This window comes from Heteronotia binoei, chromosome 7 (assembly GCF_032191835.1).
Source record: "Heteronotia binoei isolate CCM8104 ecotype False Entrance Well chromosome 7, APGP_CSIRO_Hbin_v1, whole genome shotgun sequence".
Classification (NCBI taxonomy): domain Eukaryota; kingdom Metazoa; phylum Chordata; class Lepidosauria; order Squamata; family Gekkonidae; genus Heteronotia; species Heteronotia binoei.
In genome coordinates this window covers 37,956,488-37,979,204 of record NC_083229.1, presented here as the reverse complement: position 1 = coordinate 37,979,204, position 22,717 = coordinate 37,956,488, and the positions used below count along the sequence as shown (strand labels likewise).

At 40.9% G+C, this 22,717-nt stretch overlaps 2 protein-coding genes across 3 annotated transcripts in view; one reads left to right on the top strand and one right to left on the bottom strand.

The window, feature by feature from the left end:
* SPAG1 (sperm associated antigen 1) overlaps window positions 1-7,751 on the top strand; it is a 51,140-nt gene extending 43,389 nt beyond the window's left edge. The window contains exons 15-19 of the mRNA XM_060243433.1: window positions 742-883; window positions 1,302-1,428; window positions 4,061-4,225; window positions 5,748-6,122; window positions 6,271-7,751. Coding sequence (XP_060099416.1) covers window positions 742-883; window positions 1,302-1,428; window positions 4,061-4,225; window positions 5,748-6,122; window positions 6,271-6,402 — 941 coding nt within the window. The 3' untranslated portion in view covers window positions 6,403-7,751. The remainder of the gene's footprint in view (window positions 1-741; window positions 884-1,301; window positions 1,429-4,060; window positions 4,226-5,747; window positions 6,123-6,270) is intronic.
* Window positions 7,752-11,794: 4,043 nt separating this feature from the next.
* RNF19A (ring finger protein 19A, RBR E3 ubiquitin protein ligase) overlaps window positions 11,795-22,717 on the bottom strand; it is a 59,332-nt gene continuing 48,409 nt past the window's right edge. For both annotated transcript variants that reach the window (XM_060243431.1, XM_060243432.1), the window contains exons 5-11: window positions 22,290-22,434; window positions 20,916-21,078; window positions 18,971-19,085; window positions 18,201-18,362; window positions 17,466-17,679; window positions 16,486-16,629; window positions 11,795-14,004 (exon numbers count right to left, since the gene is read on the bottom strand). In XM_060243431.1, coding sequence (XP_060099414.1) covers window positions 13,314-14,004; window positions 16,486-16,629; window positions 17,466-17,679; window positions 18,201-18,362; window positions 18,971-19,085; window positions 20,916-21,078; window positions 22,290-22,434 — 1,634 coding nt within the window. In that variant the 3' untranslated portion in view covers window positions 11,795-13,313. The remainder of the gene's footprint in view (window positions 14,005-16,485; window positions 16,630-17,465; window positions 17,680-18,200; window positions 18,363-18,970; window positions 19,086-20,915; window positions 21,079-22,289; window positions 22,435-22,717) is intronic.

The window sequence follows — 22,717 nt, the reverse complement described above, 5'->3', positions numbered from 1 at the left end:
GGAGACCCAGGTTTGAAGCCCCGTTCTGCCATGGAAGCTTGCTGTGTGTCCCAAGGCAAGTCACATACTCTCAACCTAATCTATTTCACAAGGTTGTGGTGAGGATAAAATGGAGATGAAAACAGTATACACCACTTTGGGTCTCTGTTGTGAAGAAAGATTGGTATAAATGAAGTAAAACAAATGTGTTCTAGAATACTGAATATTATCTGAAGAGCTGTTTCCATGTGATTTCTGTAGTATGCTTGCATGTACCAGAGGTCTTTACCCCCGTCCCCCTGAAGCCATTCCAAAAGTCAGGGGATCTTCTGAAGATCTCTAGCAGAATCCAAAGAGCTTCAGTCAGAATTAAAATTGGGGGAAAACTCATTGTGTACAGAGAAGCCCTTGAATGTGCATACAGTATTGATTAATTGTAACTGTTACTTGGAATTTAATAGTTTGGTGATAAAATGTATTTTCTATATCCCATTCAATAAGATCTCCAGTTTCCAGTTTTAATCTTGGCTGATAGTAGAAAACTATTTGCATGCTCAATAACTTCCACTGCCAATACAGTTCACACTATAGATTGTACTGTTGAAAAAACGACCTTGTAAAGAGAGATTCCCTGAAGAATGAAAAGACAGCTACTCCATGAATTTCATTGTTGCTTTGTCAGTGCTACAGAAGCAGTACAATAATTTCTTCTCTGGCCAAAGTTGTGGTTAGTGAATCTTTTCTGTCCTTTTTGTGAAACAGGTGAAAAAACAGAGGAGATGTTCAAAACTCTTAAGAATAAAGGGAATGAATTTGTGAAGATGGGTAAATATGAAGAAGCATTGAGAAAGTACAATGAGTGTATGGAATTAAATCCTAAGGAATGTACCATCTACACTAACAGGTAAGTCGGGATCTATAACAATGCCTGCTTTGCATGCTAGCCAGCTTCATTTAAAAAACCCGGTAAGATTCTGCCTTTGATTTTTGTAGAAAGTAGATTATCTATTACAAGACTATGATTGTAAGCAAGAGCTTACAAAGGTTCTTAGGAAAGTGTGAAAAAATGAATATTTTGTAGCAAAGATCTATGCCAGTGTTGGTTTCCCCCACATTCTGATGAACATTAAGGCTGATTGATCCCTGTATTAGATTCCAAATAGGGTCAAACTAGTATTTATTTCAATTTATATCCCACCCTCCCTGCCAAAGCAGGCTCAGGGCAGCTAAGTATGCAGAAAACTATAATATGAGAGTCTTCCCTGGGATCCTGTGTTTCAGTGTGTTTTTATGCAGTTCTGTTTTTAACTATTTTGTATTAGAGCCCTCTGTTACTTGAAGCTATCTAAATATGAAGAGGCTAGAAAGGACTGTGATTATGTTCTTCGTATGGATGACTCCAATATAAAAGCGTTGTATAGGAGAGCTCTAGCATACAAAGGACTACAGGTAAGGAAGGACAAGAGCAAAGTTGTCATTAATTTACAGGTGTTCAGTTTAATAGCAGTAATACATGGCATGGAATGTAAGAGCAGTATAAAAAAACCCCCTAATCATTATAAACCTTAGCTGCAATTTAGTGCTCCATGGTGCAGAGTGGTGAGCAGAGCTTGGACTGCAGTCCAAGCTCTGCTCATGACCTGAGTTTAATCCCAGCAGAAGCTGGGTTCAGGTAGCCAACTCAAGGTTGACTCAACCTTCCATCCTTTCAAGGTTGGTAAAATGAGTACCCAGCTTGCTGGGGGTAAAGTGCAGATGACTGGGGAAGGCAATGGCAAACCACCCTGTAAAATGTCTACCGTGAAAATGTTGTGATGCGATGTCACCCCAGAGTTGGAAATGACTGGTACTTGCACAGGGGACTACCCTTACCATTAGTGACAGGTTTATATTCCTATTACTTAAAGAAATAAATGGGGCTTGAAAGTTATTGCTGGTTTGGAGACACCCAGTATGGGACTTGGATACAAACTAAGTGGGGTAGTTGGTTGCTATCAGGGCTAAGAGGGGAAGTTACAGCCCTGCCTCATACTCCATATGGCAAGGAAGTCACTCTGAATGGTAGTCAAAAAAAGATGTCACTGAGCAGCAATGCCAGAAGTGGTTAACAGACCTTGTGACACCTATAGAAGGTTTGGAAGAGTCACAGAGGCTGGAAGAAAAGGGGATAGAGTAATAGAAGAAAACAGTAACTAGGAGATTGATTGACTGCCTTTGAAGAGTTTGTCCAGCAGCAGAAGACTGGCGTTGAGGCCAACTAAAGCCATGCCAAGTAGCAAAGAAAGTGGGAGTTATGGCAACCACTACTGTCCCAGAGAGGAGGCCCTGATGAGGAAGCTGTTATTGGGGAAATACCTCTGTCATGCTACTCTTTACCCCAGGACTCCTTTTCTTGTGATATTTGGCAGTAATGTGAAAGAATAACTGGAACTAGGCTAATTTGGACAATATCTTCAGTATTTTCTTGTGAATGTTGTTTCTGAGATTTCACGCAGGGCCAATCTGACTTATTGCCTGAAAAAATGAGTGCCCCCTACAAAAAAACACGCATACATTTTCCCCCTTTCTTCTGCTATGGTACTATTTTATCATTTTACTGATTGCATGATTCTAGCAAGTCAGGCATCATGTAGTGAGTTAGATATCGCAATGCAGTTTAGCCAGTCTGATTTGGCTATTGTAGTGTAGGCACTGAAGGTGAATAAAGCCACAGTCTTGTGGGAAGGAGGGAAGGAGAAAGAAATTGGGCCTTCATATTGCCTGGATAAATCAGAGTGAGCTGTGCAGATTCCATGCCTGCCCTTAGTAGTGCAATACAAGATGATAAAGAATGCATCCTCACATTATCTAGGCAATATAAGACATCTGCAGTTGACCCTGGGAATAAATATCATGCAATCTGTATAAGATCATGCAGGGGGATTCCATCTTTTTTGTCTCATATACCTGACTGGGTCACCCACTCAACAGCCAGCCCACTCACAACAGAGCTACCATCAGTGCTTCCCTGTCTCATGTGGCAATGGCAGGGATTGGGGGGGGGGGAAACGATTCTAGCTCCCCTTCTTCTCCATCCACCTGCCTCTCTCCCTGGCACATAAGGTGGTGGCTTTCCCAGCAACTCTTGCTTTCCCCTCCTCCTAGCTGTCCACCTCTCTAGCATAGGCAGCAGCAGGAACGGCTCCGGTTGCCCCTTTTGCCTGCTTGACACATGAGACAGTGGCTCCAGCTCTCTTTCTTTCTTTCTTGTCCATCCGGCTTAGGTGGCAGGGGCAGCTCCTGCTCCTCCACCCTCCCCACAGCCATCGTGTAAAGGAATGCTCCATTATATTCTGTGCACAAGTGAAGACAGTGTTATTTTTTTGGGGGGGGGGGTGAGGGGTGCATTTGCATCCAAACCCAAGGAGTTGCACGAGAATATTCCCCACCTGAACCTGGCCCCATTCTCTGTGTCTATCAGTCTGCATGGAGTCAGGTTCAGTATAAGATACAGAATATGCCTCCCACTTTAGGCAAACATAAAATATCATTCAGAATTTATGCTGCCTTTACCACGTTCTTACTGTCAGGCATAAAAAGAACTGGAGGAATAAAAAACATATGGAATAAAAATCTGTATTCCACGCTGTATCCCTGCTGAATCTTCCTGTCTTTGTGTAAACAATTGCTCCAGCCTTTATTGTGCTTTACTTTTCATACTGCAGCATTCCTGGGGGTTTACTATCAGGATGCTCAATAAACCACCTTCCATGTTTCTCTGGGAACTGGGCTGAGTACTATATATTTATAGGATTTCAGGAGCTTTGTAGAGGGGACCCAATAGGTGGTGTTTTGCTACCAATTCCTGACAGTCAGAAGCGAGTTCCATCTCTCGCTACTCTGATGGATTCCTAGGAATGTAGTAATTTCCTTGCAGGATCATATCACAAGCTCTGTGTCTATCAGTCTGCATAAAGAAGTCATCTCAATTCCAGTTCTTCCCACTAAAGTCCTGCCATCACACAGTTCTGTGTGTGTTTATGAAGATAGTGAGATTTCATACTCATTCAATTTTGATGATCAATACTTTTCTAACTTTCAGAACTACAAAGCTAGCATTGATGATCTAAATAAAATTCTTCTAAAAGATCCAAGTATTGATGAAGCAAAGAAGGAGCTACAGGAGACAACCCAATTGCTTAAATTGAAAGGTGATGGTACAGACAGCAGCCAGCAAAAGCAAAGGAAAAAAATTGAAATCCAAGAGGTATTCCTTGGTTTTGTTTTGTATTAAAACTGCAGGGGCCTGAACAGTTTGAGCTTCAGAGCACTGCATGAACATTTTAAAAAGTACTCTAAATTGGGATAATAGGCCCCAAATGCTGTTTGACAAGTTACTTGAGCTTTCAAGTTGCAAGACCTGGGGGTTGTTGATCTGGGAATTCAGGGGTCCATTTTGGACAAATCAGTGCAGAGCTGTGAATCTCAATAGCCTGCATGTTGGTTGATCATATTTTAGAGCTTCTGATTTGGTGTTCCATTAAGATATACATTAAGATATAGATTGTGGCTATCTCTCTCTCTCTCTCTCTTATGAACTGATAAGTGGGTCTTTTTTCTGGAAATGTTGGATTACACTCTGGAACTCTGATGCTGGGTGGCATGGAGGGCTGCAGTGAGAAGAGGGAATCGGCTAGAATCTCCACATATGTACTCCAGCCTATGGAAACATCTCAAGTTGTTTCATGGCAGGGAGACAATCCGAATAGCCCAAAGGGAAGAAAACCCTGGAATAACTTAAGACCTTCCTGTGGGTGGATGTTTACACACACACACATAAAAATTGTGTAGGCCAGGCTAGGTCCACACACATCTAAGTATAGAAACTATTGCTGGAATGTGAAAATAGAGTCTCTGGACTTGGTCCAGAGAAGAGAGTTCAGCAGAATATTTTTTGGACCTGTTAGTAGTCTGCAGGTTATTGGCAAGCTATGGAAACTGAAAGCAGAATTCCTGATCAGCTGTTGGACAGAATGGGAGCTGAAAATAATGCCTACACAGGAATTAGATCAGTTGCAAGTTCATAAGTTATTGCTCAATGTGAGGGCTTCTTCCTGTCCCCTGTGGCATCTTTTTGTGCTTCTGCTCCAAGCTGCTTGTACAGGCCAACTTGGTTTCCGAACACAGATAGTTGTCATCAGGTTTAGGCACAGCCTCTATTCATTTATATTAGTGAAGTTGACTTTGTTTTTGCTATTTTTCCGATTTCTTGAGTGTGCCAGATGATAAATCATTGCTCATACATTGCCAAGTAACAAATAGCTTCCGTATAGTGTGATGCTTGGCTGTGCATGACCTCATGGGTGGGTTTGATGGAATGAGTCTTTCCTGGTTGCTTGGCCCCTCTCTTTTAGTGCATGTCAGTTGCATGCATTTGGCCCTTCTATGTCATCATGTTGTTTACTATGCACTACTGGAGTGCATCACTCAGAAGTTTCCTGCTGCTGGCTGTATGTGTGAAGGGAGCTACAGACAATAAATTTAGGAAGGCCCAAAAGAGAATAAAATGAAAATCTGAGGGGGGGGACTGGGGAAGATCTTTCCCCAGAGACTGTAAATATTAGCTTGTTGTGATGAGGTATTAAATCAGTGTAGTATTTCCTACTGTGTTCTTGAACAGCTCACATTAATTTCACTGGGGCTTGTGTAGAAGAAATTCTGTCAGTTATGAAATGCTTTGTGTTGCATACATATTGCTGGAAATAAGTTTGTGGTTGTTCCTTATTAAGGTGAATGAGTGTGAAGAAGAAGAAACTCAGACTTGTACTTCAGAGAACACTGCAATTAACAACCAAAGGTCAAAAGGAGTGCTTGAAACTTCAGTGCCACTGAAAACCCCAGAAAAGCTGGTAATTTCTAAGCCATCAAATGCCTATGAGTTTGGCCAGATGATAAATGCTGTGAATGCCAATAAAGACATCACTGTGTGTGCAGAGCTCTTAACAGTTATTGTACCAAAAGATTTGCCAGTGCTGCTTAGCAACAAACTTGATGGCGACAATTTCCTGTTATTTATCCAAGCTCTGCAATCTGATGCATTTTGTCAAGATCCTGGGCTGGTTTATCAATACCTTCTCTACCTGAGCAAAGCTGAAAGGTTTAAGGTGAGCAACTATTTCTTCCGTTTAATGTCTTTGTGAAAATGTACCAATAGTGAGTTAATAAAATGCTTGCTAACACTAGTAGTCTCTGGATGTTTAGAAAATGCTGGTTATAAATACTGATGTCACAAAAATGTTTTTTTCTTTTCAGCTGGTGCTGAAACTTCTTAGTAAGAATGCAATGGAACCTGTTCAGCAGCTGTTTGAATCTCTTTCCAAAGAGCAAAATGAACAATTTTCTTTACATGATCTGGAAAGCCTTAAAAGAGACTTTGAACTTTAAAACAACTTTGTTTTGGAACTGCCTCTTGCATGCATTCCCTTGATGCCTGTTGGATGGGCATATAAACTATGCAGATCTGCATGAGGTATGGTCAGTTTCACTTGGACTTTTGCGTATGCTGCAATTTTATGTTTATTTTTTAACTGTTCATGCACATTGAAAATATGCTCTTCCATCCTATGGTAACATATATTTTTATCCTACAGAGTACACATGCATTGTTTAAAAAAATATTTATGGGCTGTTCATTCAGTGACAAAAAATGGATTGAATCGATGAGACCCTAATATGAGGCAAGGGGCATGTGAACCATGAAGGTGCAAGAGATGAAACCATTCCTAATGAAGCAAACAACCCCTAGCAATGTAGCTCCTATACCTATATTGATCTTCAGAATATTTTCAACTACATTGAAGTGTATTCAGGAGGCTATATGTGGCCACCCATTTGTTAATATATTTTTTGGCCGTATTGCTTTGTTCTTGCTATTCTGAACAACACTCTAAAGTTGCTTTTCAGAAACCATTTTTAGTTCTGTTTTAGTGTTCTGGGGGGGTGGGAATCTCTCATACAAGCCCCATTGGCATGAATGGGCATTCTGTGCTGCTTTTATTTTCCTGGGACTTCTATGGAAAGCCATTCCCAGGGCATTATGCACACAGGCTTTTGCTTTTTGTTTCTTGACAGATAAAATGACTACTCTGTGTATCTAGCTGCAGCACAGATGAAACCACCCTTTTTCCCATCTGCCACCAGTGCATTGTGTAGGCACTCCCATCCAGCTCCTGTTGAGTGCACTGCTATGTTGTCTTTAGAGGACAACACTAATTATTTTATTCTTATCCTGTATCAGTGCTGCTAACTGAAACATATGCCGTTTTGTGTTTGAGAGGTCTGAATATGTATGGCTACATCAGCCTTTGGGGGGGGGCGGGGGGAGGAGCTGTAACAAGGGATAATTCAACCCATGTTACAGCCAGCTGTGTGAACGATGTTTTACTTGTCTGGCTGTGCAAAGACCCTTTTCTGCTTCCTGTGCAATTCTTATGAACAGCAGAGTTGAGAAGCAGAACAAGCTATGGTGTTAAATGTTTTGAAGCAATAGAACATTTTTAAATAAACTGGAAAATAGTAATTTATTATTAGTGTGCATACCACATTTTATTATGGAGGGGTCGCTCAGGTACTTGCACTATTTTGAAGGTGGTATAATTTATCAGTGGCTATTTTTCCTTTAACAAAGGTAAGAATTTTAAAAATTTTATGTTCTGTTTAGGTAAAGAGCTTACCTACTTGTAGTTCTTTTCCTATTTAAAAATAAAGATATTTGGCATATTATGTGCATCAAACCTTTTGGTTTGTCGCCTAATCATTTGTTTGGTCAGTTCCATATTTATTTCTCACTGTATTAAATGAACTCATTTTGGGATGCTCTGACACCTGCTAATTGATCGGTTGTGATCACTGATGTTGAACATTTGATAAACTGTTTGCCTGTGCCTAAGCTGTTCACGTTTGATCATGTAGAATGTCTTTATTGCATATCATGTTGCTTCCTGTAGCTTCTATCAATCCAGTGCTACCATTAGCTCTGTGTCTACTTGCCACATTGTTAACAAAAATGTAATATTTCTCAGTTAGTGTTGTGAGGAGTCAGCCTGTCTCATTACTTTCCTAAATAGGTGGACTGGGATCTATTTGCATATGTGCATTTTCCCACAGCCTCATTGGAGCTATAGTTTACTACCCCCTACAGCAGGGCTTTTTTGGTAGAAAAAGCCCAGCAGGAACATATTTGCATATTAGGCCACACCCCAACACCAAGCTAGCTGGAACTACATCCTAGTGTGTTCCTGCTCAAAGAAAAGCCCTGCCCTACAGTCTTATTTTACTTGACCAAGAAGTTGCTGGGCTGTGGTGCTTTCCAATTATATTCTTTACCCATCATGCCTACATGAGCTTTGTTTGTAAATACAGAAAACAAGCATGCTGTTCAGATCAGAAAATATTCTCAAACTGTGTTATTACACTGCTTCATGGGAGTAGTAGTTTTTGGAAAGAAGACGTTCTGTTTCCCATGTAGCTGTGTGACTCTTTTGTTATGAGTCATGATGATGAGATGCTCTGATGTTTCCCTTGTGGCTCTGTAGCATATGAAGCAGCATCTGTGTAAGTGCAAAGCTGCTTGGGCATGGTATTCCCTTTGAACTTTAAACACATTAAGGAGATTCTGTGAAGGACTCAGCTTGCAGTACACAAAAGATATGAGGCAGTGTATTATTTAAACAAATTTACCACAGTCTAAGTAATTGAGCAGCTTTGCATGAATTTATATTTTCTTATAGCTTAAAACAAAATTTAGTAGCAGGGTATAAAACCTACCCACAAATGGAGAATGTACAAAGTTGTGTTTTGCACAGTATCTTCTAACCAGTGATCTATAACTTATTGATGCCTACTTTTCTCACTTAGATTCAGGGTGGATTACAGAGTGCAGAGAAGAGAAAACGATGTTATAGAACATCAAATAGATAAGGCAATAGAACTAGTAATATGAAATTAGCAGTGTGAAGAGCCAGCTGCCCAGGCAGAATGTGGGTTTACAAAGGTTTAGGTCACTTCGATGGCATAATGTCAGAAAATGAAGTTTTAACAGGACCACCAGGAGACTATATGCATGAGGATGCTACACCAGAGGCTCAACTGTTGTTGCTTAGCAGATGTCTGAGGTTACAATAAGTTAGTGTGAAGTCCAGTTCTCCAACATGAGCTCTTTCACTATAAAAACTTCATGAATAATTAAGCAGTTTAGCTGCTTTTTAAATCAAAAATAAGCATCTTGGTCTTGTAACATTAGAGAAAAACTTGGAAACAGCTGCTTGATACTTAGTGGTAAGCTGGGCTTTTTTGTAGAAAAGCCCAGCAGGAACTCATTTGCATATTAGGCCACACCTGACACAGCCAGCTGGAACTGTGTTCCTATTCAAAAAAAAGGTCTGGTGGTTAGTATTGTTCTAGGATCTGGGAGATGGTCAATCAAATCTCCATTCTTTGATATCATTGGGTGGCCTTGGGGTTAGTTACTCTTTTGCAGCCCAGCTTCCCTCACAAGTTTTTTGCAAGAAGAAAACTAACAACAACATTGTAAACCACTTTATGTTGCCACTGGGGAGAAAAACAGTACAAATATCTAAATACTATTTATATCTGAGGTACAGGATAATTCAAGTGTCCTCGACTGCACCTTGCTTTATTTTATTTTTATTTTATTGATGTTATTTATAGTCTGCCTTTCTCACTTGGACTCAAAGCAGATTAGTCAATACAATCAACAAGCTAGAACATTCAATAAACGAGGACTACGGTTGTAGAAGCAATCAAAAATCTAAACAAAAGCAAAGCATAGATGTTAATATGACACATAATGCAAAAAGTACACCATAGGAAACAGTTTTGGCAATCTAAACAGTCGTGCAGACCACAGTCCTTAACAATTTATCTAAGTAATTCTATGAATCATTTACCACAGTGCAACTAAAATATTAACTACATTAAAAAGCCCTTTTGAATACTTCAGTTTTGCATAGTTTGCAGAAAGCCAGGAGAGTGGGAGCCTTCATGATCCCCTCAGGTAGGCTGTTCCACCAGGAACAGGAGGAGACCACAGGTTGGCACCTATAGAATGCCTTGCTCAGATGAGCAAAGCTCTCATGATGGAGCACAGAGGGAGAGGTGATCTTGCAGATGTGAGGGTCCAGAGCCATAAGGGGCTTTGTATGTGATAGCCAATACCTTAAATTGATCCTGGTAAACTGATGGGCAGCCAGTGGAGTGACTGTCGTCTGGGAGTAATATGCATGCTCCATTTAGCGCCCAATAATAGTCAAGCTGTGGTGTTCTGCATCAATAAGAATTTCCCAATTGATTTTGAGCAGAAAACTAATGTTATTAGTCTGTTTAGCACCAGTTGCTATACCATTCTTTGCAGGACTGCACAGATAAAAATAAAAAAAACACATACTTGTACAACATTTTAGTTCAGCAAACAAATTTGAACCCCAGAGGACAGCATTTTGTTTAGGTACTCCACTACATTTAGATCTGACTGTAGGTCTGATTTTCACAATGATGCTGCTTTCTCAAGAGGACACACAAATCTACTCCTTGGGTTGACTATCCTAGCCATGCAGCTGTGTTTTCATTAAAGTGCACAGATTCTAGAACATGAAGAAGGGAAAGCGTCAACGTGGGCCACTCAATCAGGGATTATAAGGAAGCTGTAACGTTTGAAAGGATAGTGCAAATGAATCCCAGATGACACTTTTCTACCATTTCTGAACAATATTTCCATAACTGCAATTTTAATGGTGTAATTTTGAAACGCAAGTGAGGGAAATGCCAAGCTTTCATCATTGCCAGAAAGAGACTCATGCATAGGGCACTTCAAAGGCAAATCCACGACTACTTGCACTTAGTTGGGTATGGAGTACGAAGAGCGCTTATCAGTTTTCTGCTGCGGTAGCTGCTTCTGTCTTAGCTGTAGACCTGTAGTCACATAAAGTTACGAGTGAGCAAACAAAGTCAAGGACTTTCACAATAAAGTTGACATCTATGCTCTACAAAGCTCATGGAAAGGTCCTTTCCCCCACTATCGTGATCCATGGAACTGATATAGTAGGCGGTTTACAGGAAAAGCCCTGCTTAAATCAGACCAGAAGATCCATCTGGTCACGGATCTTACTGGCAACAGGGCCAACAGCTGTTTCCTTGCTGTCTACAAGAAGGCAACAACCCTCCCCAGCAGCACCTCGGCATGTGATAGGTTTTCTCTGGAAGTTATCTAAGCATGGCTAAATAGCCATGGATAGGCATATCCTTCATGAACTTGTATAAAGTCCATTCAAAAGGGGATCCACACCAGTAGTCCTCAGTGCGAGGTGTGGCAGCAAATTTCTTATTTAAATTATGCACTGTGTGACGTGTACTCTGAATCTACTCCAAGTACCTTCCCGTCCCATTACTCAGGATCATCTCCACTCTAGAATTTTTGTTTTCACAAGCAATACCCCACTTAGAATACCTTGAGTGTGTGTTCTTTTCAATAATCAGCACTGAAATTAGGATATTTTTACTTAATGGAACCAACCTCATAGGAGGTTAATCTGGCAGAAAAAGGGAGGAATAATAAATAAGAATTTAATAACAGTTAACACATGCTGCTTTCAAGTATCATCTTCTGAAAAGGTTTTTCATTCAGACTAATCAGATGGATGCAGATAAGCTCGATGGGAGGGATGAGCCCAGCACACTCCAGGATAATTTAGAGCCTCTTGAGAATTACTTGTACCATCAATAAAGGCCTCTTTCTTTAATAGACAAAGCACAACTCAAGTAGTACTCAGACATTTATTTCAGGTATGCAGTTTACACTCATCTTTGAGCAAAATGGAACAGCAAATATACAAATATCATAAGCGTTACCAAATAACATCTCTGGCACTAGTGTTATAAGCAGATTGAAGAAACTGGTGAGGGGAAAAAGAACTGCAGCTCACAGCGGCATTCTTCTCACAAAATCAAAAACTTTTCAGTAGCACCATTATGGCTATACATACGAGTAACACAAACAATATTGGAGACTGTTATGCGAAGATCCACCTCTCTCTCACACAGAAAGAGGGAGAGGGGGCACGCTTCATTATGAATTGTATAGCTGACATCTAACAGTGCAGGTGCCTGAGCTAGCTTCATTCAGCTGAACATTTTCCATAAGCAAGAGGAGGGAGACACCGCCCCACCCCAAAGCCAGTGATTTTTTGAAGCCCATCAGCTGTGTTTGTGCAAGCTCTGCACTGTGCTTTATTTCTGTGCATGTGACTCCCAAAGGGATGTGAGAAAAGTTATCGACTAAAAGCCTGAGTGAGTCTTTGGTAGGCTAATACTTCAGTATTATGATACCCATTAAATCTACCATAGTCGGTTGATTTTCTGTAGTTTTCCTTCAGATTCCAAAGAGGTGGCAAAAAAAGGACATTCTGGAAAACCATACAGTGAAATCATCAACAGACCAGGCGTTTAAGACCCCAGTCTCCTCCAAAGGCACCAAGAATTAAACAGCATAACTGATGTCCCCTAGTAAAAGGTGACTGTATCAGCTTCTCTACAATGATTACAAATTAAATGATTTAAATTTTACAAAAACTTTATACAGCATATAATTACCTTACCTGCTGCTGTCAGTTGCAAATATAATTCATTTCCCCTGCTCTCTTGAAAAGGAGACGTCACCTTGCTACCTACCATATATCAAGTACCATTTTTTTTGTATTTAAAGTTATAATAAATGCCATAACCTTGCTCAAAGAATGTGCCTCAGCATTAACAGATTACATTCCACTCCAGAAAGCTGGTTCATTCCAATGCAAATAATAATTACATCTTTCCCCAGGTAGAAGGCAAAATTATTACTAAAATTTATTTGGCATGGTTACTGCAACTCCTTCAGGTATGTTCTGTTCTCTGTAGCACAATGTTAAATTACAGCTGTGCACCTACAAGTTCACTGGCAGAAGTTTTACATGAAGATTCTACGAAATAGCAACTTGTTTGATAAATGGTAGTGACCCTTCATCTCCTCCCCCCAAGTACACTACCACAGATCTTCAAGCAAAGTTATGGCAAGAATACAAAAGATCCACAAAGTTTCATTGTAATGCACTTGTTAAAACCTTCATGTCACTTCACATAGTTCTGAAACAGAGTTCCATAGAAAACATTCTATCTTTATAGAGACATATAAAATGTAAATTGCATTGAAGCCTTGCTTCTGCTGGCCACTTGAAAAATTACCCAGCCAGCTATCAGACAAAGGCTCATTAGTGGTACATAAGCTTCTGCAGCATTTAACAGGCTTAAATCTCAGTCTGAATTGCAGTGTTTAACTCCACAGGATGCTGTGAATGGTTGTTGTTTGTTTCTTTCAATGTTTCACTAGTACCCATGTCCACACTGCTGGAGGTCCCATTATAAACACATTCTTCAGCAATGTAACTCAACTGTGGAACTTCCGAGTTTGGAGTAACTGGAAAGAGCAAAGAATTGCCACTTTGGTGTGGAGAGTTTTCTAAGCGGTCATTTTCTACCTCTGGGAGAATGCTAACTGTAGTAAAGCGAGTATGGTAATCACTGGAGCCATGGCTACATGAGGTTTTCATACTCTCCATGTCAGAGCAACTAAACTCTGAAAAGTGACTGGAGTGGGAATCAGCTACAGACGGGATACTGTCACTGAGAGAGGGAGAGTCAAATTCACTGGAGTTTGTGCTTTGCTGTTCCAATAACTGAGCATCCATGTCCTCTCGGGTCTCATTTATCTTCATGCTACCTTTTTTTCTTAGTTTACCTTTACATTTTTTCCCTGCTGTTGCATCTTTGCACCACTTGGTGGAGCTAGACTTGTTTTCCGACAAGCAGGTCGATGAACAACCGGCATTACTACGGCACGGAGCACTGCCATCCTCAACACTGCTGCTTCCACTGTGGTGTCTGAATTTCGATGGCTTCGATTCAATGTCTACTTGCACCTCCATACTGCTGCCCTCTCTAGACAGAAAGGGGAGGAAATCATTTAAAATGTAGCAAAATGCAAATTATGGACTCGTCTTTGCTTATTGTGAAGATAATCAAAGTTGTTTAGAACAAAATGAGTAGGTGGTTTAGAAACGCTGGTAACGGTGTAGTTAATCTTGAGACGGTGTAGTTAATGCTGTGTGCCTTGCACACAGACAGCCCCTTAATCTCAAACAACTCCTCACCCACAACAATACAACATCTCATCTGAGCATGGACACTGTTACCAGAACTTGCAATAAACCCAAGTGCCAACTTTGCTGCCACATACACCCAGACAACACAATCACTGGACCTAACAGCATTAACTACACCATCTCAGGTTCATTCACTTGCTCACCTTCCAACATTATATATGCCATTAAATGCCAACAATGCCCTTCAATTCTTTACATAGGGCAAACAGGACAAACCCTCCGCCAAAGGATAAATGGACACAAATCTGACATCAGGAATTACAGAACTGAAAAACCTGTGGGGGAACACTTCAACCTTCCAAAGCATTCAATGGGTGACCTCAAAGTAGCTGTTGTACTGCAAAGGAACGTCAAGAACAGAATGGAGAGAGAAATTGCTGAATTACAAATTATTATGAAACTTGGAACAAACACCTCCCCAGGACTGAACAGAGGTGTTGTTTTGTTTTTTTATCTCATTACATATGCTAAACCCACTTTCACCAAGTATGGCAATATATCCACAGTATTCCAATGTATTTCTCTTTTAGGATAGTGTATCAGAATAATGCTTTTGTATTAACATACTCAAACAAGGGATATTGGTTGTTTATCTCATTACATATACTAAACCCATCTTCCACTATTTTTTCCTAATGGCAAACTAGAATGATGTGTATATTTATGTTACATGTTAAAAGGTAAATTAGTTGGACAGGAAAAACTTCTGGGAAAGAAAGAAGACCAAGGTTTATTAGCAACAGAATAATTAACAGGCATTCTCACATTCTGACAACCCAGAACAAAGGTTTTCTGAATTTGTTAATTTTACTATTCTGCTATTGCTATTGGTTTTTAACTTTGTACCACTTGGCATTGCAAACCCCACCAGCTATATGTATCTCTGCTAACTGTACACTGAAGAAGTGTGCATGCACACAAAAGCTTACGTTCTGAATAAAACTAAGTTGGTCTTAAAGGTGCAATTGATTCCTAAATTGCTGACATGGCAATATTGCCTGGATTGCACCTTTCTCTGAATTTTCTTGGTCTGGCAACATCCACTGCCATCAAGTAGTCCTCAGGCAGAGGAGAGGATGCTGTGGGCAGAAGTGGAAGCTGCCACCAGTAAGTCAGGTCCTGGGTGAGAAGTGGGAGCTGCCACTGCTACAGGCAGGAGAGGAGAAGCAGGAGCTGCTGGTGCTACTGCTGCCTCCACCTCTGTGTGAGTGAGGCAAGCAGGCTGGCCAGTAAACATGGGGGGAGGGGAGGCAGGGTGTAGAATTCCTCCGTGAGTCTTGGGGTTCCTGCTTGTATAAATTGGAAGGCACTTCTGGAGCAAGCCCACTAGACAGCTGCAAACTGCCCACCCCGCCCTCTTTATATCCTCAGTATGAGAAGGCAAGAACCTCCTTGCACAGGGATGTAATGGCAGAGTTGTGCTGTTGCTTGCAGTCCTTACAGTGATAAGAGTGGGCAATAACTACTAGCTGGCTTTTAGGCCTTGCTTGGCAGGTAGAAGCTAAGTGAGCCAAGCAGAGGGATGGGGAGCTACAGTGCTAGGCAGTTAGTCAGAACCCCTCTTCTGCTGCAGTCTCCACAGATGCTGCCACCATGCTATGTCCCCTCCCTGCTTCCCACCACTCACTGGATACACTGCAGGAATGGCAGAGGAATGAAAGAGAGTTGCTGGTCAGTACATAAATTATGATTACTAGTGGAAACAACATGGTAGTGCTGTCTAGGCTCTGAGTTCTGGAAAATGACCACTCTCTCAGATGCTGACATTGGGCATGAACTTCCCAATCCTGCTTAGTTGGGAACAGTTCTTATTTGACTTACATGACTTAGCAAGTGGCTATTCACAAACCTGACCATAGTCATAACAGACCTATCAACGCAGCAGCAGTTCAAAGTAGCAAGTGTGAAGTTGACTACTGAAGAGAATGATAGTGCAGTCAAGTTTGCAAAGGCAGAGAAAGAGTGGGATATCTGCAGACAAGGCCTCCCAAGATGAAAAAAAGTAAATTTAAAAGAACCCCCAATGACTGAATGTGCCTGTTGCTCTTGAAGCAGTGGCAAGTTTGCCAAAGGACAACAAAGAAAACAAAATGGAGGGAGATGTCCCTTAAGATCTCCTAAAGGGTTTTTTTTTAAGGGGGGGGGAGGGATCAGAATTTCCCCCCAGTGATTCTCACTGCCCCCCCAATTACTAGAACTGAGCTAGATTCTCCTCCTACCACCACCACACACACCCTTTTCCTTGCTTTAGTCTTACCTGTCCAATGGGATATAGGAATTGAGAATGGATCCAGCCATTGCTTTGGTGCTGGCATTGTCACTAGCTGTCCCTAAGCTAACAGTGCCTGATTCTCCACTCAAACTGCATCTCTCCTTCTGCACATCTGCTTGGACCTCCAACCTAAAGGAGAAAATGAAAAGTTAATTTTAGTAATTATATACGCATTTGGATACTGACCAGCCAATTTCCTACAATTGACAGATTTTTGGGAACTTCTAACACTCAATGGCTTCGAGGTGGAACACTCTTGTGTTACCCCTGTTTTGTTAGCAACAGAAATCAATCTTCATATGTAGTAAATTCAAGCAATACTTCCCCATTAGTTAAGAAGGTAGAAACTCTGCTGGCTCAGACTAATATTGTAACTAGTCTACAATCCTCCTCCTGCAGTTTGGAGAGCCAGTTTGGTGTAGTGGTTAAGTGTGCGGACTCTTATCTGGGAGAACCGGGTTTGATTCCCAACTCCTCCACATACACCTGCTGGAATGGCCTTGGGTTAGCCATAGCTCTGGCAGAGGTTGTCCTTGAAAGGGCAGCTGCTGTGAGAGCCCTCTCCAGCCCCACCCACCTCACAGGGTGTCTGTTGTGGGGGAGGAAGGTAAAGGAGATTGTGAGCCGCTCTGAGACTCTTCGGAGTGGAGGGCGGGATATAAATCCAATATCATCTTCTTCTTCTGCAGTGGTCAACAAGATACCCTAGAAGGCCCACAAGTACTAAATAAAAACCATATTCTACCACATATACTACCACAGAGTCTTTAAGCTGCTGATGTTCTTAACTCTTTCCTACTTATTTATTTTATTTATTTTATTCGATTTATACTGCTACAAACAGACTAACACAGCTACCCATCTTGATCTAACACAATGCTGAAATGCTGCAAATACCAAAACCCAACTGCAGCCACATAAAAAACTAGAAGCTATGTTTTAAGGCAGGGAGTGGACTTTCTTACCTGTTAAAGCAGTTGACCATTGCGCTTCCCGACAGGCTTCCTGTTATACTAGCTCCTGCAAGAGCCATTGTGCTAGCTGTTTCACTGAGGTTGTCTCGAATGGCTCCTATTCTGTCCATATGGCTGCCACTTGCACTCAGGCTTCCGGTCATTCCGCCCACACTTTCTTCCCCTATGCTAGGGTTGTGACGTGCCTCTGCTACTGACGTGGTATCTGTATTTAAAAAAAAATTAAAAGGTGGTGCTTCAAGCTCACAGTGGCAAAAATATTACATTCAACCTTCTTTGGAAGTAGAGGAAGACTTTGCTCTTGGAAAAATTATAGCAGTAATTGCTGTGCTAGCTAGTGGTAAGCTTTTCCAACTGGCTCACTTTACAGCAAAGGTACCTAAAATTCAGTACTTACAGATTTTAAGTTCCTTTGAAAGAGACACACAAACTGGCCTTCAGTCAAAATTGTTGAGAACTTTCAAGAACTCAAATAGGTGCAGCCACCATCTTGGGTCAGAAGGGAATCACTCCCAGACACACAATGCAAGAGTAGAGTCTGTTTATGCATGGTGGTTTCCTCAGTTTTCCAGACAGTCCACAGTTCAGATATTCAAGCATGCATGTGAGCAAAGTGTCCTACACTTTGACTGTCTGCATATTATGCACAAATCTAGAACTAACTAATCCACTGAATGCTATATATTACCATTCCAGCTCCTCATCCAAAAAACCCCTCTTCCTTACCTACTGCTGCATGTGTTCCACCAACAGTTATATCATTTTCATCATCAAATTCTATTCTGACACCCTTTCCATTGCCGGCAGACACACCACAGCCTCCACTTCGGCAGAGGGAGATAGGAACTACTCCATACACATAAGCCAACATAATAGGGACACCAATACCTGCAGGGAAAAAATGTAGGATACTACAGTCAATACAGATTGAGAACCACTTTCCATATGTCTTCCAAATAAACCAGCACATATTTCTTGTAATCACTACATAATGTCACAGAAAAAGAAATGCAAAAGCTGCTTGCCCCCATCCCTGCCAGCACCATTTGGGGAGAAGAGGATCCCTATCCCCAGGAAGATCCTCTGCTTCTAATGCTTTCCCCATCCAATTCAATGGAGGAAGCAGGTTTTCACGTAGCTCTTTTTTGTTTATGATCTCATTCTTTCAATGAAATTATTGGACCAGTGAACACAAAAGGCTTTTGTATATATCTGAGCATATGTGAATCTCTTAGAGTTCTGATTCTCCAAGAGGAAACTACAAAAGCTACTTTTAGAAAAAATAACTGGGGAAGGCTGGAGAAGGAATTACGTTACACCGTTTTCTGTTAAAACATTTAATACAACTTTGGTTCATTGTGTCAGAACCTGGACTACTAATATCACCAGTAACGGCCATTATTTTATGCCCCACTTTTACAGTAAAAGTGCTGCAAATGGTTTTAATTCATTATAAGAGCTTTTCCAAAACTTTCCTTGTAAACATTCTTACTTACCTACAGTCACTGCAGCTACAACTGGTGAAACTATTACAGACAAGGTTACACCACCTGCAATGGCCAAGTTCCTCTTATGCTTTGATATGTCCTTGCCTTCATAGCGATTGTGAATCTGACGGAGAAGAAAAAGAAAGATACTTCAGGATGTGTTACTCACCACAATCAGCATGCTGCAAAACTAAGGTGAGAAGTAGCAGGTGTACTTTGTATAGCCGTAACATTTTAAAACCAATGAGTTTAAAGTATCTTTGATTACACCCTAAAACTTTGGAAAAGGCTTCATATAAAGGGTCCAGTTATTTCATCAGTTGTATGCATGGAGATTTTCTCATGATCTGGGAAACCTCTACTTCAGTGATCTCCAGCATGGCACCCACAGACACAGTGGTGCATGCTTGTTTCTTTCCAAAAGCAATTCTTTCCTAAAGCAAACAGCCAATCCTGGCTTTCCTCAAACTCATTGGAAGTAAGAGGGTTCACTTTCAGTTCTGTAGGGAGCACCCAAACAGAAACAGGTATTCCCCATTACCTTGAACCTTCCCTTCATTTTGTGACAGCCTTCCTAATAGCAGTAATTTTGTGAGAGGCTCCTCCCTCTCATGGCAGCCATTTTGTTTGTCAAAATTCCAGTGGCCACTGGCTCAAGCAGATTGGGGATCTTTTCAATATTTTAACATGGAAATGTTTAACAGCTGTCTGCAACTGTCATGACAATCTCTCCAGTTGCTTATTGCATAGCATATACAACTGCTGAGGTAAAAAATGTGGTAGACTTCTACAGAGTTATTTCTACACACCACATACTTATTTCTTGTCCTCTGTCAGGTGCATATTAATGAACCCGAACCCTCCTCACCCAGTGTCATCATTTTCCAAACTATCATTGTTCTGTTTAGACCATTAGCCTACCAAGCACAGGCCATATTGAAGCCATGCAGTAAAGATACAGTCACCAGATTAACAAAAATGCCTCAGCCAAAGGGTAATGGATAATTAACTTGCTGTATCAGACAAAGACTTGCAAGCAAGGCAATAACTTTAGAGGGTGAAACACTTCAAATTTCTCTTGGTCACTGCACTGTCACTGCCAAGAGTACACACTCATTTTCTCTGTTTCAGAGGCTGCAATATGTAAACAGAGTAGCCCACAAAGAGAAGACAGAATGGAACTGAAAACAAATTATGGTTCAGCTAGATAAACAGAATATAACATGGCATGAATTGCTGAATATTTTGAGGCTTTGGTCTGGGCTTACACAAAATAAAACTACTACAAAAAAAATTCATCTAAAAAGACAAAAATATTGATCAACAAATGCAAACAGCAAGAATTATAAAACCAATTGTCTGTAATTATTTTAAAAACTCATTTCTGGATAATCTCAAATCAGAAGGCCCATCTGAACAACAGCGTTGAGCTGGAAAGATAGGTCTCCTTGGCCTAGAGAAATCTAAAAAACTGAAACCTTTGCCAAGAAAGATCCTGGATGCTACCATGATCTCTCATATATGCCCGTGACAGCTTCCTCATATGTTCTTAGATTACAAGAGGAAGGGAAGGGGGCACAAGACAAACAAGGCATCAGATAATCAAAGTACGTCTTTAATGGCTTGAAAAGTCAAATCCTGCACTTTGAATTATACTTGGAACTAACTGATAAACTGAGCAGCTCTTTCAGGACTGATGCAATAATCTCCCTCTCATTAGTTCCTGTCAACAACCTGTTTGTTGCATTCTAAAGTTCAGCCTCTCCTGACAGCAACAGAGAGAACACAGGTAACATACCAGGGCTGCATGAAGTAAGAAAAGACAGAACAGGCCAAATTGAATAAGCAAGTTTAAAACAAAACAAAACTAAATATTAAATACAAAACTGTTCTGCAAATATGCTCTTAATGTGCATGCAAATTAAGCCTGATTCTGCAACCACAGCCACCTTACCTTGCGTCCCACATACACAGGGATTCCAATAATCATAGCTGGAATAGCAATACCAGCTATTAAGGCAATTCCTACAGGTGCACCTACAAGTGTCCCCAGCTGCCACAATATTTTCTTCTTCCGACTCCATGGCTTTTTCCCCCAGAATGTACAGCCTGATGGGCTAGGAGAAGAAATTTTCCATAAGTAAGACTAACCAATGAGTCACAGTACCAAGTAAATCCTTTTCTAACACACCTGAATCTTTAACTTTATAACTATACAACTATTAGTTTTAAAACAGCATTGCGGGGGCAATAGCCCAGGTGAGTCTGATCCTGTCAGATCTTGGAAGCTAAGTAGGGTCAGGCCCTGGTCAGGATTTAAAAGGGAGATCACCAAGGAATAACAAAGTTGTGACCCAGAGGTCGGCAACAGCAATCCACCTATGGACATATCTTGCCTTGAAAACCCCACAGGGTTGCCATAAGTCTGCTGTGACTTGACAGGGGTGAAAATAAATAAAAGAAAAAAAACCCTTTTATTATTTCAAACAAACAAATATCTGAATGAGTGGTCAAGACGCATCATTCACTTTGGTTGTATCAGACTGTGCCATGCCTTTCCATGGTAAAAAAAAAAAAAAATCAAATGACTAGGATTTTTTTTTCCAACCACTCAGGTTTGTCATGAGAATTCCAGGCCTCTATGAACCTCTATGGGGAGGAAAGAACAGAGACAACATAACCAAGATAAACATTGTAAAAGTTGTGTTCTGTGTACCTCTAGGGCATAAGAACATACAGAACAAAAGAAAAAAAATTGGGAGGACAACTACAGATGTGCTTTAACACTGCTTCATCAAAAACTCCATGACTGATATTAAAGTGAAGTGGAGAGAATGAGAACACAAGATGTTCCACTATTCCCTAACACTGCCAGGAATTACAAGAAACCAAGCAACCAGTTTCCAAACAACCAATTCTATTTAATGATAGTAAGAGATTCCTCCCAGCAGCCGAGACCCCTAGCAAGGAAAGGGGTTGCTGGGATGCATCCCCTTGCAGCTTATTACAGAAAGTACATTTGTCCATGCTCTACAATAAAATAACTCCTGTTGCTTCCTGAATTACTTTGTCTCCCCAGAGGATAAAAAACTTGCATGGACATGTATACATGTGCACTTCGCACAGTAAATGCTGGTACAAAAGCAGGCTTTGGAGTAGGGTGCTCCTTTAATTACATATTTTCATTCAAAGAAAGGTCCTTTGTCTTATCTCAGAAAGTTCTTTCTTGTATCAAGTCATTCTAAAACAGGCTTAGCTGGGTACAGGATCAGAATTCCACGTCAAATCAAATACACTTTCCATAACTTTTTACAGTTCTCATACATACCTTAAATAATGCAAGTCTGAAATCTCCTTCATACACAGCCAACAGAATTCACAGCCACAGACAGCACATGTCATGTGATTGCAGCTACCATCATTCATCTTTATTATATAAGCTGCACAGCGTGGGCATGGCTTTATGTCATCAGCTGTGTTTAAAAAAAAAGAACACGAGGGAAAAATAATGGCCTTATTGCTTCTGTGTTCAAACAACATTAAACGAAATATGGTTGGAAACATTTCTGAACTTTAACTGCAGAGCTGCTTGCAAACTATCATAATATGGTATAAAAGCCCTTAGTTTGTTCCCACATAGGGTTGCCAAACCCCAGGTGAGGGCAGAGGATTCCCCGGGCTGGAGGCCCTCTCCCCGCTTCAGGGTCATTAGGAAGCGGGGGGGATGGAAATGTCTGCTGAATACTCCATTATGCC